This window comes from Vanessa cardui, chromosome 29 (assembly GCF_905220365.1).
Source record: "Vanessa cardui chromosome 29, ilVanCard2.1, whole genome shotgun sequence".
Lineage (NCBI taxonomy): Eukaryota > Metazoa > Arthropoda > Insecta > Lepidoptera > Nymphalidae > Vanessa > Vanessa cardui.
In genome coordinates, this window is record NC_061151.1 from 2,550,916 (window position 1) to 2,567,460 (window position 16,545).

At 33.6% G+C, this 16,545-nt stretch overlaps 2 protein-coding genes across 2 annotated transcripts in view; one reads left to right on the forward strand and one right to left on the reverse strand.

Annotated features, from left to right (window-relative positions):
- Positions 1 to 57: 57 nt before the first annotated feature.
- Positions 58 to 11,849, reverse strand: LOC124541949 (kanadaptin). Its single transcript, XM_047119888.1, has 10 exons — positions 11,406 to 11,849; positions 10,195 to 10,327; positions 9,048 to 9,240; positions 7,781 to 7,958; positions 6,998 to 7,169; positions 5,269 to 5,414; positions 4,011 to 4,180; positions 2,690 to 2,875; positions 1,044 to 1,189; positions 58 to 384 (listed from the first exon to the last, which is right to left on the reverse strand). The coding sequence occupies exons 1-10, from the start codon at positions 11,671 to 11,673 to the stop codon at positions 81 to 83; spliced, it is 1,896 nt and encodes a 631-aa protein (XP_046975844.1). The 5' UTR covers positions 11,674 to 11,849; the 3' UTR covers positions 58 to 80.
- A 328-nt stretch (positions 11,850 to 12,177) lies between these two features.
- Positions 12,178 to 16,545, forward strand: part of LOC124541828 (mitogen-activated protein kinase-binding protein 1) — a 153,344-nt gene continuing 148,976 nt past the window's right edge. The window contains exon 1 of the mRNA XM_047119737.1: positions 12,178 to 12,461. The gene's annotated coding sequence lies outside the window, so the exon portion shown is untranslated. The remainder of the gene's footprint in view (positions 12,462 to 16,545) is intronic.

Consider the following 16,545-nt stretch of genomic DNA (forward strand, 5'->3'; position numbering starts at 1 on the left):
AAAGATCCACTTTTATACAGCCTTAATTGTTTTTTTAATTTCAATAAAACCAATAAATTACTGTCAAGTTTTTATTACTGTTATGTTTCTTTTTCTTCTATTTCTGGCAGATCTCTGTCCGTTTCTTGGTCAAAATAATTATCAGGTACAACATAATTCTCTGGAGGTCTCATCGGACCGTACATTTTCTTTTCAGTCTGTTCTTTTTCTTCTGTCTTTACTTCTGGCATACTATCTTCTAATTTTACTTCTTTCTTAACAGCAACTTCATCTTTAGATGGTTCTGGTTCTTCATCTGAGTCCATTTCTTCAACAAATTCTTCATCTTGTTTTGTTTCCTTCTTAACTTTTGGTCGCTTTTCTTTGTCCTCTTTTAATCGCAACCTACAAGGAAAAACAAAGAACAATATTGCATATAGTTGTCATTTATAAACTTTTACCTAGATACTATATTGAAGAAACAATTAGTTTTACTTATGGACAGTAATTAACTAGCATGGATTTTCTACTTGGATCAGTAGGGTTATTCTGTAAAAAGAAACTCGAATCTCATCTCAGGTCACGAGTGAAATGTCAAAATGTGACATTGAAATGCCATCAGTCTATAAGTGAGTTGTCAACAATACACGAGTGACATGTGAAGTGATATCTTACACAATTGTGCTGCTGGACTCCATATAATGGATAGAATTTTAATAGTGTTAAAGAGATTCTTCAAATTCAATTAAAAATAAATTAAAAAATTATTAATTTATAAATACGAAATTATGCTGAAAATCTGAATTTAAAATTGTTTTAGTTTGAAGTACAGATATAATCAGGACACAGTATAGATATTTAGTTTTTATTTATCATTTTAAGGCAGGAAAATATAGTATTAAAGATCAATTCAATATTACTTTTTTATAATATCTGTAGCCGATTAGTCACTTGACTTTTTGGTGGTTATTAGTGGTTAACTTACGCACGAAATTATATGTAAAACATTTGAACTATATAGGGTTTTTGTTAATATTCAATTCAACACAAATTATTATATTTACCTTTTGCCATAAATAACAGAGTTGGTCTGTTTGACGGCCATCTTTGTGTCGTCCTTCTTAAGTAATGGCGGCGCGTTCGCAGGCCGTGCCAGCTCAGCCAGTCGCTGTGTTTTCGATAGCTCCGCTTTAAGCTTTTGTATGCTCATCTATAAATAACATATATATTTTTTATTAATCATTAAATTAAGCCCTTAATGTTAATAATAGGCTATTTGACAATGCGAAAAATAAATTGTGAATTATTGTAATCAGTGTAGATTATGAGTATAAAAATGGTTATTTAGTAACAAAACTTGAAAATAATACTTAATTTATTCAAAAATCAATAAATAAAAATGCATTTTTTCAGACGTTTGTCACGTGACACAAAACGCTCCTGATTGGCCGGGCTTATGATGAAGTCACTTTCTTGTAAACTTTGCTTCTCTACTATATGTACCACAGATCAAAATACAGCAAAGTGACGTCACCGACCCCATTGCAGCACCATATTGTCTAAGTAGCGTTGTAATATATTATTTTTCGGCAAATATGTACTAGAAATAAAAAAAAATCAACTTTTACTGGGTTCCTTAACCTCTAAATAATATAAAATGGATTTTAAAAACCAGTCAAATAGCCTATTATAATGTAAATATATGTAAAACATGTAGCTATAAACACCACAATGAGGCTTGCTGAGTTATTTAATTCTCATCATTGAATAGATTAAAGAAATAATTGCAGTACTGGATCATATGCTTGCCCTAGAAGAGACAATATTGTCTATTCCTCACTAGAATCAATAGGAGTATAAGCAAAACCCACTTTAAAATTTCAGGCCATATGACATTATTAGTTGTTACTTGGGTAAAATAATTAGTCTATATCCTTCTGTGGAGTTAAAATTTGTTTCATATCAAATTCGGTTTGGTAGTGAAAGAGCGACACAGACATAAAAATTCAATTGCTTTATTGACTTTGGCCTGAGACATAAACATCTGCAGTCTTGATAGGATACCAAACAACAGAAAGAATATAGCATGTAATAGTTTAACTTACTATTTGCTTTTTTTTCCTTTGTTAAATAATAAAGTGAATCAAGTGGGTGTGTTAAATAACAGTGTGACACATTGAAGCTGTATTCGGAATAACATGGTTAATTACAAGCTCATGTATTTTCTCCGTTCCTACGAACATAATAATAACATAGGCATAATAGGTATTTGTGTCAAGATAGGGGGTTGTCCATTAATCACGTGAGGCATGAAAGGGGGGGGGGAGGGGTTTGATAAAAATCACGAAAATAACACAAGGGGGGGGGGGGGGGTCGTCTGTAGTAAGATATCTCGTGTATTTATTTTTTCGTCTAATGCGCGATTTTTAAACAAATATGGTCCTTAATTTCAGAATAAAATAAGATTATACTTTATACCTGTATTTAAATTAAGATAATATTCAGAAAATTTTAAGATTCGTTTTAGGTACTAAAAATACACGTGATGTTGAGAAGGGGGGGGGGGTGGTCTTAAACCTCACTACGTATCACCAATGGGGGAGGGGGGTTAAAAAATGCTAAAAAAAGATCACGTGATTAATGGACAACCCCTAGAACACAAAAGTCTTGATCACAAAGATTATCTGTAAGAGAGTCAGTAGGATTTTACCTTCGTTTTAGATATTTCAGCCTTTTGCGCCATACTCTGTCCCTGTTTGCCCAGAGTACTCATGAACTCATCCAGAGCATCCTCCCCTTCCTTCGTCTCCTTTACTGGTTTATTCGTAGCCCTGAGGCATTCTAATGCTTTCTCTTCTGCGGATATCTTGTTTTCTATATCTGTTATCTGTTTTAGCTGTGGACAAGGACATTAAGTTGGTTATCTTTGACTACACTTTATTATTAATTCAAATCAAAACATACTTTATTAAAGTAGACTTATACAAGCACTTCTGAATGATTTAATAAACTATATTAATTGAAGCTACCACTGTAGAATGAAGATTCTACCGAGAAAAATCAGCAAAAAAATCAGTAGTTACAACATTCTCTACCCCTTTCAACATTTAAAAATATAATTGTCCTGAATTTCAACTTGGTTAAAAATAAAAAAAAATTGGTCTGTATGATATTATTACTTTTTTATTGTTCAACCCAAGATAAGGTAAATGGCATCTATAACCTTGTACCCCTCTTTGGTTAACCATTGGCCAACGAAGTGGTTATACATTATATAAAAGATCTTTTAATTTTTTGATACATATTTATTGTGCCGTATATGCACATAGATATTAAAGTAAACACTCAGTAAAGTTACATATTCTATGACTAAAATATTTCACATCTGTGTATCTCATATTCTTTGGCATATATCATGTATAAAAGTCAAAGCATTGCATATGTAAAACAGAGTGTCTATCAAGTGCGACACAGTCCGTATAATAGGCTATTTGACAATGCGAAAAATAAAGTGTGAATTATTGTAATCAGTGTATATTATGGGTTTAAAAATGGTTATTTACTAACGAAACTTGAAAATAATACTTAATTTATTCAAAAATCAATAAATAAAAATGCATTTTTTCAAACGTTTGTCACGTGACACAAAACGCTCCTGATTGGCCGAGTTTATGATGAAGTCACTTTCTTGTAAACCCTGCTTTTCTACTATATGTAACACAGATTAAAATACAGCAAAGTGACGTCACCAACCCCTTTGCAGCGCCATATTGTCCAAGTAGCGTTTTCGCGCGTTATTTAAATATAGAATTTTTAATATGATATTTTTCGGCAAATATGTACTAGAAATAAAAAAATCAACTTTTACTGGGTTCCTTAACCTCTACTAAATAATATAAAATGGATTTTAAAAACCAGTCCAATAGCCTATTGTACCGTCTCGTTGATAAATCGTGAACTAATTAGTGTGTCTTTCATTATCCTCAACGTCAGCCCAGCAATAATATAAAAAAATGTTTAAATAATCTTACAAGGTCATCGTAAGTCAGCGGTTTGCTGACTTCCTGTTCAACAGCGCCGTGCTTCTCCATCCTGGCCCGGCGTTTCTTCTCCACGCTGCCCGTTCGGTCCAGGAACGTGTCCTCATCAGAGTCGTAGTAGTCATCAGCGCTCCAGTCGCGTTGCTTCCTGCGTCGAGATTCTAAACAAGCAATCTAAGTGTCAGTTTGATGAAACCAATTCAATTAAAGTTTATTCAGATTTATTTGGTACATATATATAAAAATAATATGAGACAACATCACATACATTACTCTGATCCCAATGTAAGTAGCTGAAGCACTTGTGTTGTGGAAATTCAGAAGTAATGACGGTACCACAAACACCCAGACCCAAGACAACATAGAAAACTAATGGTAATCTATATCGACTCGGCCGGGAATCGAACCCGGGACCTCGGAGTGGCGTACCCATGAAAACCGGTGTACACACCACTCGACCACGGAGGTCGTCAAAACATATAGTTGTGATCTACGGATTCACTCGTGTTTTAGGGGTCAGTCGTGATTTTAAGCGTCAAATTACCTTATGTATTTCCTTGGAGTTTAAGTTTACTTCATACCAGATTTAATTGGATTCGATTCAGTGGTTTGATCATGACACCGCAATAGATAGATATACTTATAGTTGCTTTACATTTATAATACTTGAATAGATTATTTAATTCATCGCTAGATGGCGTTGCATCATACATCACACTTTTGAACAGGATTGTGAACTTTTGATATTTTATCTAAACATTTTAAATTTAGAATAAAATGAATACCATATATACCAACGAGTACTGTTATTGTAAAATGGTCGTTTATAAATACTTAAAATTCAAAACCACTTGCTGTACATAATTATGTAACCGTATGTTTCATAACATAAAAGAAACCCCCCCCCCCCTACACACACACACTCACACATGATCAAAATCACTTACTGTATTTAAATATGTTACCGTATGTTTCATAACTTAAAATACCCACCCCTCCCCCCCCACACACACACTCAAAATTCAAAACCACTTGCTGTACATAATGTTACCGTATGTTTCATAACTTAAAAGACCCCCCCCCACACACTCTCACACAAATATATATTTGTAACCTAAAAGCAATGGGTCAGCGACATAATTATGTTACCGTATGTTTCATAACTTAAAATACCCCCCCCCACGCACACATGAATATATTATCGTAACGTAAAAGCAAAGTATCAGCATGTATCTGTATGGGGACTCACCGTGCTTGGCCTGTCGCAGCAGGCCTGCGCGATCTAGCAGGCGGCAGGCCTCCAGCGCGCACGCCACCACAGCATCCCTCTTCTTGCCGCGGTGGAGCGCCTCCGCGCGCACGCAGCCCCCCGCATGCTCCAGCGGCAGTTCCACCCTGCGACACGACACCGATTACACTCAACAACAGCCTGTAAATTCCCACTGCTGGGCTAAAGGCCTCCTCTCCCTTTGAGGAGAAGGTTTTGGAACATATTCCATCAATACCAATACGGGTTAGGGGTTAGTGGAATGCACATGTGGCAGAATTTCTATGAAATTTGTCAAATGCAGGTTTATTCACGGTGTTTTCCTTCACCGCTGAGCGCGTGATGAATTATAAAGACAAATTAAGCACATGAATCAGCGGTGCCTGCCTGGGTTTGAACCCGCAATCATCGGTTAAGATGCACGCGTTCTAACCACTGGGCCATCTCTGCTCTTATTCAATCGTATTCAATGATAATAAACTTGCACATGGATGTGTATGGGTTGGGTACGACCAAAGAAACGATGGATGAATTGTGTGAAAGACGATATGGCTGGAAAGAATTACTTGTGAGATGACGTCAAATGGGGAAGTATGGTAAAGGACATTTTGCACCGATCTAAATTTGGAATAAGGGCAGGAGGATGATGACAGTGATGATGACTAAATATTTGCACAATAGTCAGAAATATTCCACAACAAAATAACACATTAACCTAATATATCAACACAACACAGAGAGACTCATTTTATATGCACTAGGAGTAAGGATAAGCTTATAACGCCAAGTTTCCGACTCCGCAAAGTCAATAAGTCCTTCTTGGGGCAAGGTAACCATTTCTATAAAAAAATTCCGCAGACATTTTTAACTTTGCGTCTTCGTAAATTCAAATCGTTTTTAAAAGATACATTGGTAAAAAAGGCGTATTATTCGATACATATGTAGATGTTGTAGATGATAAAAAAGCGTGGAGCTAATATCTGTTGACTTACACGCAGGATATATTAATTTAAATAACTGTATTAACTAACATGTTTTTATTTTTTAAATGTTGAAAAAGAATCGAATAGAATCTACTTCCCGAACCGGTGGTAGCTTCACTTAATTGTTAATTGACGATTCAAAAGAGCTTGTTAAAACCTACTTGAATAAAGTTTATTTTGATTTTGATTGTTTGACTAACAGCTACTTTGCCAAGGCTCGTGTAAATACTCCGATATGATACCAAGTACAATTCATTTATATAAAACTAAATATGCCATGGTAATAATTTTGGGTCCAAAAGATTCAAATCGTATGTTTATAAACGATGCTAATAAAAAAAATGTTCAATTTGCAACGCACACCTATAAAACAGAGGAGTTAAAACGTATATTACGAGTGGATTTGTTTTGTTGCAGCCTGAGTGAACTCACAATAATTGCTGCTTGGAATATATCATATACAATTTAGTATTATATTATAACATGGATAGATATTTTAAATTTGTTTTTTCAAGTGCTGTAATATCAATTTGGGGCACAATCCTGTAATAATATCTATACAATATGGCATTAAATAAATAAATAAACTATATTTGAAAAAATGCCTCGGAAATCAACAAGTTGTATCTTTATATTGACCAAAAAGCAAAGACAATAATAATCTATCTTGTATAAAGAAATAATATGTTTTCCAAAGGTTAAATTAAATAACTGACAAGTAACCTTACCTGCAGAGGAACTGTCCGACTCCCCTCTCCTCGCAGTCATACACGAGCTCGTACCCTTCCCTCTCGAAGTATCCTCGGAGCGTCTTCTTCGGGTCATCCAGGTAAAGCTCCTCGTTGGCGGTCGAAGCGTATGGGTTGTCTGCTAGGTCTGTTTCGTTTTCTGCATCTTCGCCTGAAAAATATATTTTCAATTATACCTCTCATTATTCCGACACAGTCTTTATTAGGAAGAAATTGGATAATGGTCCAATAGTAAATTTTTTTTTACACTATAATTGCGATAAATAACAAATGTTTCTTACAGCTATAGTACGACACAACTTAGATGTAGTTGGAATCGGCAAAATTCGTTACTATACCAAATTATCAATATTTATTTCTTATGTGAATGTGATCTTTACGCAAACGTAATATAATAACGTGTAATAATAACGTCGATTTACATGCACTTGCTTTCTCGGGTCGAACTGACGCGAGAATCTATAGCGACGAATAGCGTCGAATGGCGCGATATGTTGCTATTTCTACTGGTTGTGTGAATCGGCGGTAATCGCTGTTATTGAATTTGCCGATGCTACATCTAAGTTGTGTCGTACTATACATTTTCATTTTATAAATTATATCTGATATAAATTATTTTAATCATATATTATAAAGGATTATTGGTATTTGGTAGTCAGGAGTTAATAGGAGTGACTATTTTAACGATCATTTCTACCCCCATATGCATGTAAAAAGGAACCATTTTTTAAAAATTTCACTAAAATCTCAAAATACACTCACCCATTCCCCAATCAATGCCCTGTTCCTCTCTGCGTTTCTCCTCCTCCAATCTGTTCCTCTCCCTCTGTTCGCCGGCCTCTTGTATCATTCTTTCTCTTTCCAACTTCATATTCACTGCGCGCTTCTTTATTTCCGTAACCGTCAACTCTGATTCACCTTCGCTATCGAAATCGGGACCCTTAAAAAATATGTAAATAATTATTAATTATGATAAATTTTTACCGACTTACAAAAAAAAGGCTCTACATATTGAATGAAGTTAATTATCGTATCATTTAACATGTACTACCGACCCATCTTAGCTTAGCACGAGTGCAATACTGACACTAAATACACAACAGAATTTGTTTATTTACATCACATTTTTTTATGTTATAGGTTGGCGGACGAGCATATGGGCCACCTGATGTTAAGTGGTCACCATCGCCCATATGCAATGACGCTGTAAGAAATATTAACTATTCCTTATATCGTCAATGTGCCACCAACCTTGGGAACTAAGATGTTATATCCCTTGTGCCTGTAGTTACACTGGCTCACTTGGCGGTAGAATAACTGATGAGTGGGTGTGTACCTACCCAGACGGGCTTGCACAAAGCCCTACCACCATGTAAAACCCTACTTGACTGTAACATTTAAAACTTCTAAAATTATCAGTGTTTCTTTACTAAACTGTCCATGTATTACATACAAAAACCTTCCTCCGAATCACTCTATCTATTATAAAAAATCCGCAACCAAATCCATTGCGTGATTTGAAAGATCTAAGCATACATAGGGACAGACAGCGGTAGGTGATTTTGTTTTATACTATAAAGTAAAGTAAAGTAACAGCCTGTAAATTTCCCACTGCTAAGATAAGGCCTCCTCTTCCATTAAGGAGAGGTTTTGGAACATATTCCACCACGCTGTTCCAATGCGGGTTGGTGGAAAGCACATGTGGCAGAATTTCGACTAAATTAGACACATGCAGGTTTCCTCACGATGTTTTCCTTCACCGCCGAGCACGAGATGAATTATAAACACAAATTAAGCACATATATATATAGCGGTGCTTGCCTGGGTTTGAACCCGCAATCATCGGATAAGATGAACGCGTTCTAACCACTGGGCCATCTCAGCTTCAGCAGCATCAGCAGTTTTATACTATGTAATGATATAATGATGCGAATAGCCGGAGAAAGACTAAAGTGGCGTGAACTTGGAGAGGCATATGTCCAGCAGTGGACAAAAACGGGCTGATGATGATGAATGATATAATACTTACTAAGACAATGTATGTTCTCGTGCTCGACCCGAACTTGATCTGGTGACCAACCCTGACCCTAAAGTAGTGATTCTGTCTAACTTTCTGCTTATTGATGAATGTTCCGTGTGTGCTGCCGAGGTCGTATATATACCAGCCCGAAGCTGGCTCTCCATCCTCTGCAAAGGCTTTGTACTGGAGTACAGCATGATGCCTGTATCCATAAAAATGTTAATGAAATCGTAAATAAATACGTAACGACATACCAATATAAAAAAATATAAGACAGTAAATGATAACTAATTACGTAACGTACATTTTTTTTTTTTTTTAATAAATTTCCCTTTTCATTTAAGTTTTACGGGGAAACCCCGTTTGTATTAGTCTGATCGTCATTTTTAATTTGTTAATAAATTAACAAAAACAGGTGTGTGTGAAAAATATTTTGTTTTATTTAATAACATTACCGCAAAGTCAATTAAAACTATACCAAAAGATAATAACTATAAGATAACTTTTTTCGACTTTAGGTGGCCCTACCTGACTGTTACATGATGTTTAGAGGGGGAGGGGGGTACAAAATAACGTTACGGCGCGTTACAAGGTGAGAGCAGAGGATCATAAATCTCCAAAAATTGTGTTACATTATACTTGAACGCTCCCTGAATATATTTTTACAACTTCTTTAATACAGCTTACTGCAAATAAATTATTACATTAGATAAAACTGCTATGCCACCCCCCCAAAATTATTATTACCTCCCTTTTACTCTCTCTGTCACTCTTTATTGTATATGGTTTTATATATATATAGTTCGAATAAACAAGCAACATCAGCGTCAAGTCACACAACTTCCCTTAAAAAAAAAGGCGGGAGATTCGTGGTTGACACATTGAGATGGCAATTATGATTATTACGGTGTAATGTGATTATTGATGGTTATATGTGTTTTATGCTAAATGTTTTTCTTTTGTGGTAGATTGATTATTATTGTAAATTAAAGATAATTGTTTTAGAGGTTAGCCTACTTCCAACTTCTGGTTCTAAAAATATATTATAACATTATTTGAATTTCATTTGGTCACAATTTAATTCAAGTGTCGTTAAATTGTCCACAAGCATCATCAAACTCTCTTATTTATATTTATTTATTGTTATTGGATATACCTGGATACTGTCGGATGTCCCATCACAATGTCACAGTTTGCAAGTCGTCCAAACACATAGTATGGTTTATTTGTCAGCTCAATCTTTTCAAGTATCATTCCTGATTTCAAAACTTCCAAACCATATTCGGAACCTGAAATTATTTGTTTAATCTAAGATCAAAAGCATATATAATTAAACTATGATGGCGTACAATTAATGAAGATAAATGAAAACTTTCTTTAGACTTATTATAATATTGATGTTTGTCTAACCCAAATATACACTACATACATACATACATAATTGATTAAAATAACATAAGTACTGCTAGACTAGTTTATTTTAGTAATTTTCAGTCTTATGTCATATGGAATGTTGTTATGGGGTAATGCAGCCGATATTTAAGTTGTTTTTATTCTGCAGAAAAGTGCTATCTGATCTATTTACTATAATATTAGCTCTAAGACATCATTATGCGAGAAATTGCCTCAGGTTCCATGACTGTAAATTTGTTTATATGAAAAGACCAACTATGCGAGTTTCTTGTCATTTCGTCTCGCTAGAGGCTGCTTTCCGAAGCGCTGGTAGTATTTAATTATTGACGACTCAAAAATGCATCATTGTACAGTTTACTTGAATAAATTGATTTGATTTGAAAGTCAAAGAACTTTTGAATAGTAATTTTAGTGCTGATATAAATGTAAAGATACTATTGTTTTAGATATGTGTATTCTACTTAGAAGAACCAGCAGGAAACTCAATAGTTAGTCTTATACATAATTGCTATTGTTAGACTATGTTACTCAAATTCATTTTAATCTATACATATCCTGCATAGAAATAAAAATATGACTTCAGTAGTCTTTAGAGAGCCTGTTTGAATAAACTTTTAATCTTTCATCAAGTAAAGTTAGAAGTGTTCTGGGATGTATACATTGTGAAGATATTGGTATGTGTTTAATTTCAATAAAATGGTCATGCATTTGTTTGTCAACGGGCATTGAAGCAGTGTGGTAAAAGAGATTCAAACCTTCTATTTAAAAAGAGAAGAGTTCCCTATCTTTGCATGACTACATTACTACTATGTAAGAATGTTTATAATATAGTATTACATTCCTCCTTAAACTTATTTGAATTAGAAAACAAGCATAAGTTCTTGTTTGCTTAATGATTATTAAGTAAAATGAATTTATGCTGTGTGTTACGTAGTTTTCCATCAATATAATTACCGTCAGGACACAACCCGGACCATTTAGGCTCTTTATAAGGTATAGGAGTCAATATTTCCTTCAACAAAACAGCAGGCGGCAATGAACTCTTCACACTTATTTCCGACGCATTTTCGTTTCTTTTCTCTTGACTGCTACTTTCTGGAGGGTTCTCCTCGTCAGTTTTCACTTTTTTAGGAAGTTTACCTATCCGACCAATGAGCACAGGCTTTTTAAATTCAATCTTCTCTTGAGTTGGCGGGACGGAGCTCTCTTTATCATCAGACATTGTGATTACACTTTCATGCGTTCGTTTTTATTTTATTTAATAAATACTATAACTAGATACTTAAATATCAATTGTTATTTTTGTAAGCTGTACAATAATATACAATTATATTATTTTTTAACTCTTAGTAACACGATTCACGGTATAAAATAAACTCTCGAACTGTCATCTCAATATGTGTCACACCGACGTATGACATCTGGCAATAGAATGTAAAGTGAACTGTTTACTGTAGATTGAAATAAGATTGCTATTGCTGGCGTAAAATTAAATTAGACAGGATTTTTAAAGGCATATTATTTAATTCCAATTGAAGTTTTCTAATTAATCGGGACATTTTAAATATTGAATAATTTTTTTTGTAATAAATGAATACTTGAAATTGACAGACTTATTTATTACCTGTAACGTACGGAATGAGTGATTTGGAATTTGAATGGAATGGCATGGTACTAATCAATCAATCAATTTAAAAACCAAAAGAATTTTGTAATTTGTACCGATACGGCTCGGGAGGGTGATGTGTCGCCGCGGATGTTTTCCTTTTTTTTTACAATTCATAAATAGTTATTAGCCATTTCGCAGTCTGTGTCCATGTGTACAAGTTTGTTGCCTTTTATTTGTTTTTTAGTGCAGTGAACAATGTGAGTGACCGCGACATATTGCTGTACCAACGCACTGTTTTCGACGAAAATCTTTACGTTGTAATTAGCTTTTATCGCACAATCTTATCATAATTTTTCTATTCCGCTACAAGACCGACGTCCTATATCACGTATTTGTTGCAGGTGAGTGATTATTAATGCAATTTTAAGTTAAAACGTTAAGCGAATCAACGGTTTTTTGTGTACGTTTTTTTATCGTAATCGGCTTATATGCTGTATATTTAAACTATTTCATTGAAGACTGGTGAAAGTACCGAGAAAAAGTATTTTAATCTGACGAGAAATAATAAATACTTCATTGTTTTGACCTTTCAAATAGTTATTATCTTTTTTTTCCGCAATCGTGACTTGATGGAGATTTCACTTAAATTAAACTTATTTGTTTAACATATACAATTTCAAACATACCTTACATAATTCATTTAGTACTCGAGAATAAATCTCTTAGTGTTTGAGTGTGAAAATAGAAAATTGTCAACATTCTCGTATCGATAGAATATCGACATTTAAATTCAAGGTTGAAAGGTTGGATTTTAGACTTTCAATTTTATAAACGATTATAGATTAATCGAATCAATATGTAATTAAATTAAAAATAAAGTAATATTAATATTATATCCATATATAGTAATAAATAATCTTCTCTATCTATTTTTTTTTAAATTCAAATTTTGTTTCAAATTTATTCCGTATACAATAATGATTGGGAAGTTTAAAACATTATTCACATTATCATAATTTCAAAATAGCATAGACCATAATTCATCTTTTTATAATGTATAATAACAAACAATACATGACTAAAAAATAAAGTGACACAATTAAAAAAAATTTTTTTTTTAATCTAATATCAATTGAAATAATAATGCTTCAGACAATGAGGGAATCTTGTAAGACACCACCATTGTTTGAAACCCATACACAGTTTTCGACATACATATATTTTACTGATGTTAACGACTCATAAAAAAAAAAAAATTATGTTATACTAATATAAACAGAAGTAAACTTTGTTTTTTACTGAAATAATGATACATTATTCATGACTGCCATAGGCTGTAGATTATATTTATATTGTATCAGTTAATTATATTATTAAATTAAACCCATGTGAAGCCAGGACAGGTCACTAGTTTTGTTATGATCGTAAATAAATAATCTGTTAGAACATAAATTTTTAATAAAACTTTTATTACCCAAGTTGTTCTGGGTCAGGGCTATCTACTAATGCTAGTAAGCTTTTTTATTTATTGATATTTGGTAATTGATTGTGATCAAATTAAATTCTTACATATAATTATAAGGTGAACCAGTTGTCGCTCACAACTTGCTCGTGTTTTAGGGTTTGATTATCAAGGTGTTAATCATAAAAAGAAGTTAGGCTTAGGTTAAGGCTAGAGAGAGAGATGGTTACTTTTACATTTATAATATTAGAATAGATTTATTTGTATAACACATGATTAGGCATAATGATTTTTTGCCATTGCTTCTCTTAGCATAAAAATTAAAAAACATAACATTATGATCATGCTGTGTTGTAATAATGAGGTAAATTTTGTTCATTTATTGTTTGTGTTGAGTGAAATAATTTAAGGAAAAATTGGGTATGACATTTGCCCAGCTGACTGGAGCTGATAATAATATTGATAATACATTGCAACTGACACATTGTATCTCAAATGCATTTAAGAAATTTAAAGAGACTATATATACATAGTTATGACTATTTACAAAGTATTCCCAAAATGAAATAGAATGAAACCAACATTGGAACTAGTTACTATATAAATCTTGACCGCGTGGAATGGTGGCAAGAATGCTAGCAGCATTTCCCCGTTGAATCGCAATTCCGATCATCTGGGCAAAAAACGAACCAGCCCTCCTGTCACCAGTGGAGGCAATGAGACAATTCTTTTTATTTCATATTTGTATATATTGAAGCATTTAATGTTATTAATTCTTATGTTAATATTGGAACTATGTTTTATACTAATATTATTTATGGTGTGATTTTTATCATAGAACATATCGGTTTATCAGAATATTTCGGTGAAGATAAACTAGTTGTAATGTATTAGTTTCTCTTATCAGTCAAAGCCATGGACTGCATTAACTGATATTATTTTTTATCAACTAGGTAGTATGAATATATAGGATGCTCTAAATATGAGTGATAATATTGCAGATGCCGTCGTATGTGATAAGTTATCTTTAGTTAAAATTGTTTATAATAGTATACAGGTTAACAAATGTAGTGATATTTTTATGGAGATTACAGGTAGTCTATTACTAAACTACGAAATTTTTATATTACGTAAATGGAAGTCTAGCTGTGTATTTTTTTGTTGTAGTTTACATATAGCCTAATCCAATGGAAATAGGGAAAAATATTTAAACTAAACAATAAGCTGAGATGGCCTAGTGGCTAGAACGCGTGCGTGCGTCGTCGAAGTTCTGCCACATGTGGATTTCACCAACACGCATTGGAACAGTGTTGGAATAGGTTCCAAACCCTCTTCTAAATGGGAGAGGAGGTCTTAGCCCAGCTGTGGGAAATTTACAGGCTGTTGTTGTTGATCAAGGCACTCATAAAAAACATAAATACTAAATACGCAAAATATAAACAGCCATATATCACCATTAAACAAAGTTACTTAATTTTTTTTTTTATTTAAACTTTAAACAACCTTAGATTTAAGTATGTAATGTGATTCGCTAATAACTCGGCTATTTTGTGCACTACTAAGAGTTTAAGATCAACATATATTTATTTATAATACAACGCTGTTATAACTATTTGTTTCCACAATTATATTATTTGCAAAAGCCGATAGCGGTTTCGTCGACTTTTCATAAGCAATTTTTTCGCCAAACTGCAATGAATATCATAGTTTAATCAAGCTCTCAAGCAATGATATCGCGCCAATTTGCTATCAAATGTTGTTAATTTGACATTTCCCCTTTTATTGTTGTTGTTGTTGAAATAGTGTATATAATGTCACTTATTTCTATATTAAGGGAAATCTAATGAACTTGAATCAATTTTACTTGGTGGTAGGACTTTGTGCAAGCCCGCCTGGGTAGGTACCACACACTCATCAGATATACTACCGCTGAACAACAGTACGCAGTATTGTTGTTTTCCTGTTTGAAGGGTGAGCGAGCCAGTGTAACTACAGGCACAAGGGACATAACATCTTAGTTCCCAAGGTTGGTGGCGCATTGACGATGTAAGGAATAGTTAATATTTCATACAGCGTCATTGTCTATGGGTGATGGTGACCACTTATCATCAGTAGTTCAATTAAGTAATTAACATTAAGATTGTCTTGAAATTTAATATTTGAGTTACTGGCTGAGCCCGTGGCTTTACGTGCGCGAAATTAATATACAGATCACAAACGTTTTACTCCCACACAAGTATTGATTCTTTCTCTGTACAAAATTCACCTCTTCCTTTTATATGTCATAAGGTAATCATCTCTTATTTCCGTGATAAAAACCTACCCTGTGTTCTTCCTCGGGATTCCATCCATCTATCTCCATACGTTAAATTATTTTTATTTCTGAGGTTTTAGCGTAAAGAAGTAACAACAAAAGTTATTAGTTATTTTGCATTTACGATATGTTTAGGTCAAATTTATTTTTAGATATATTTGACTTCTGACCTGATCCATATTCCAAAGATTTTCATGACGATAGTTTAAGTGTTAGCTAACAGACGGATATTAAGTTACTATTGTATTGTATATATTTGGAGCAGTCGTCTGTGTGGGTTAGGATGGCAGATAATCTCTTTGGTGGGTTCTACTGTTCTCCATGCTGGTTCCTCTGATTTTATGATGATTTTTTCTGATTGTTCATAAGTTAACTGACACTTTTATCACTCGAAATGCGAGGAAAAAAAGTTGTCGAGATGGCACTTGTGTACACAAATTGTATTTTTTTAATATAATGATTTCTACAGATAACTCTTTGGTGGTTCTACATTCAATAGTTTACATCTTGGACTGATATATATCTTAACTAATATTACAAAACGGCTTAACAGCTCAACCGATTGTCATGAAACTTTGCTACCACATTATCAATGTTATAGAAAAGGACGTAACGTACCCTTTTACTTCCTCTAACACGAACCTTTCCCTAATTATCTTTGCAATTGATCGTAAATTAATTCAAACATCGATAGTTCGCGAATCGTCAT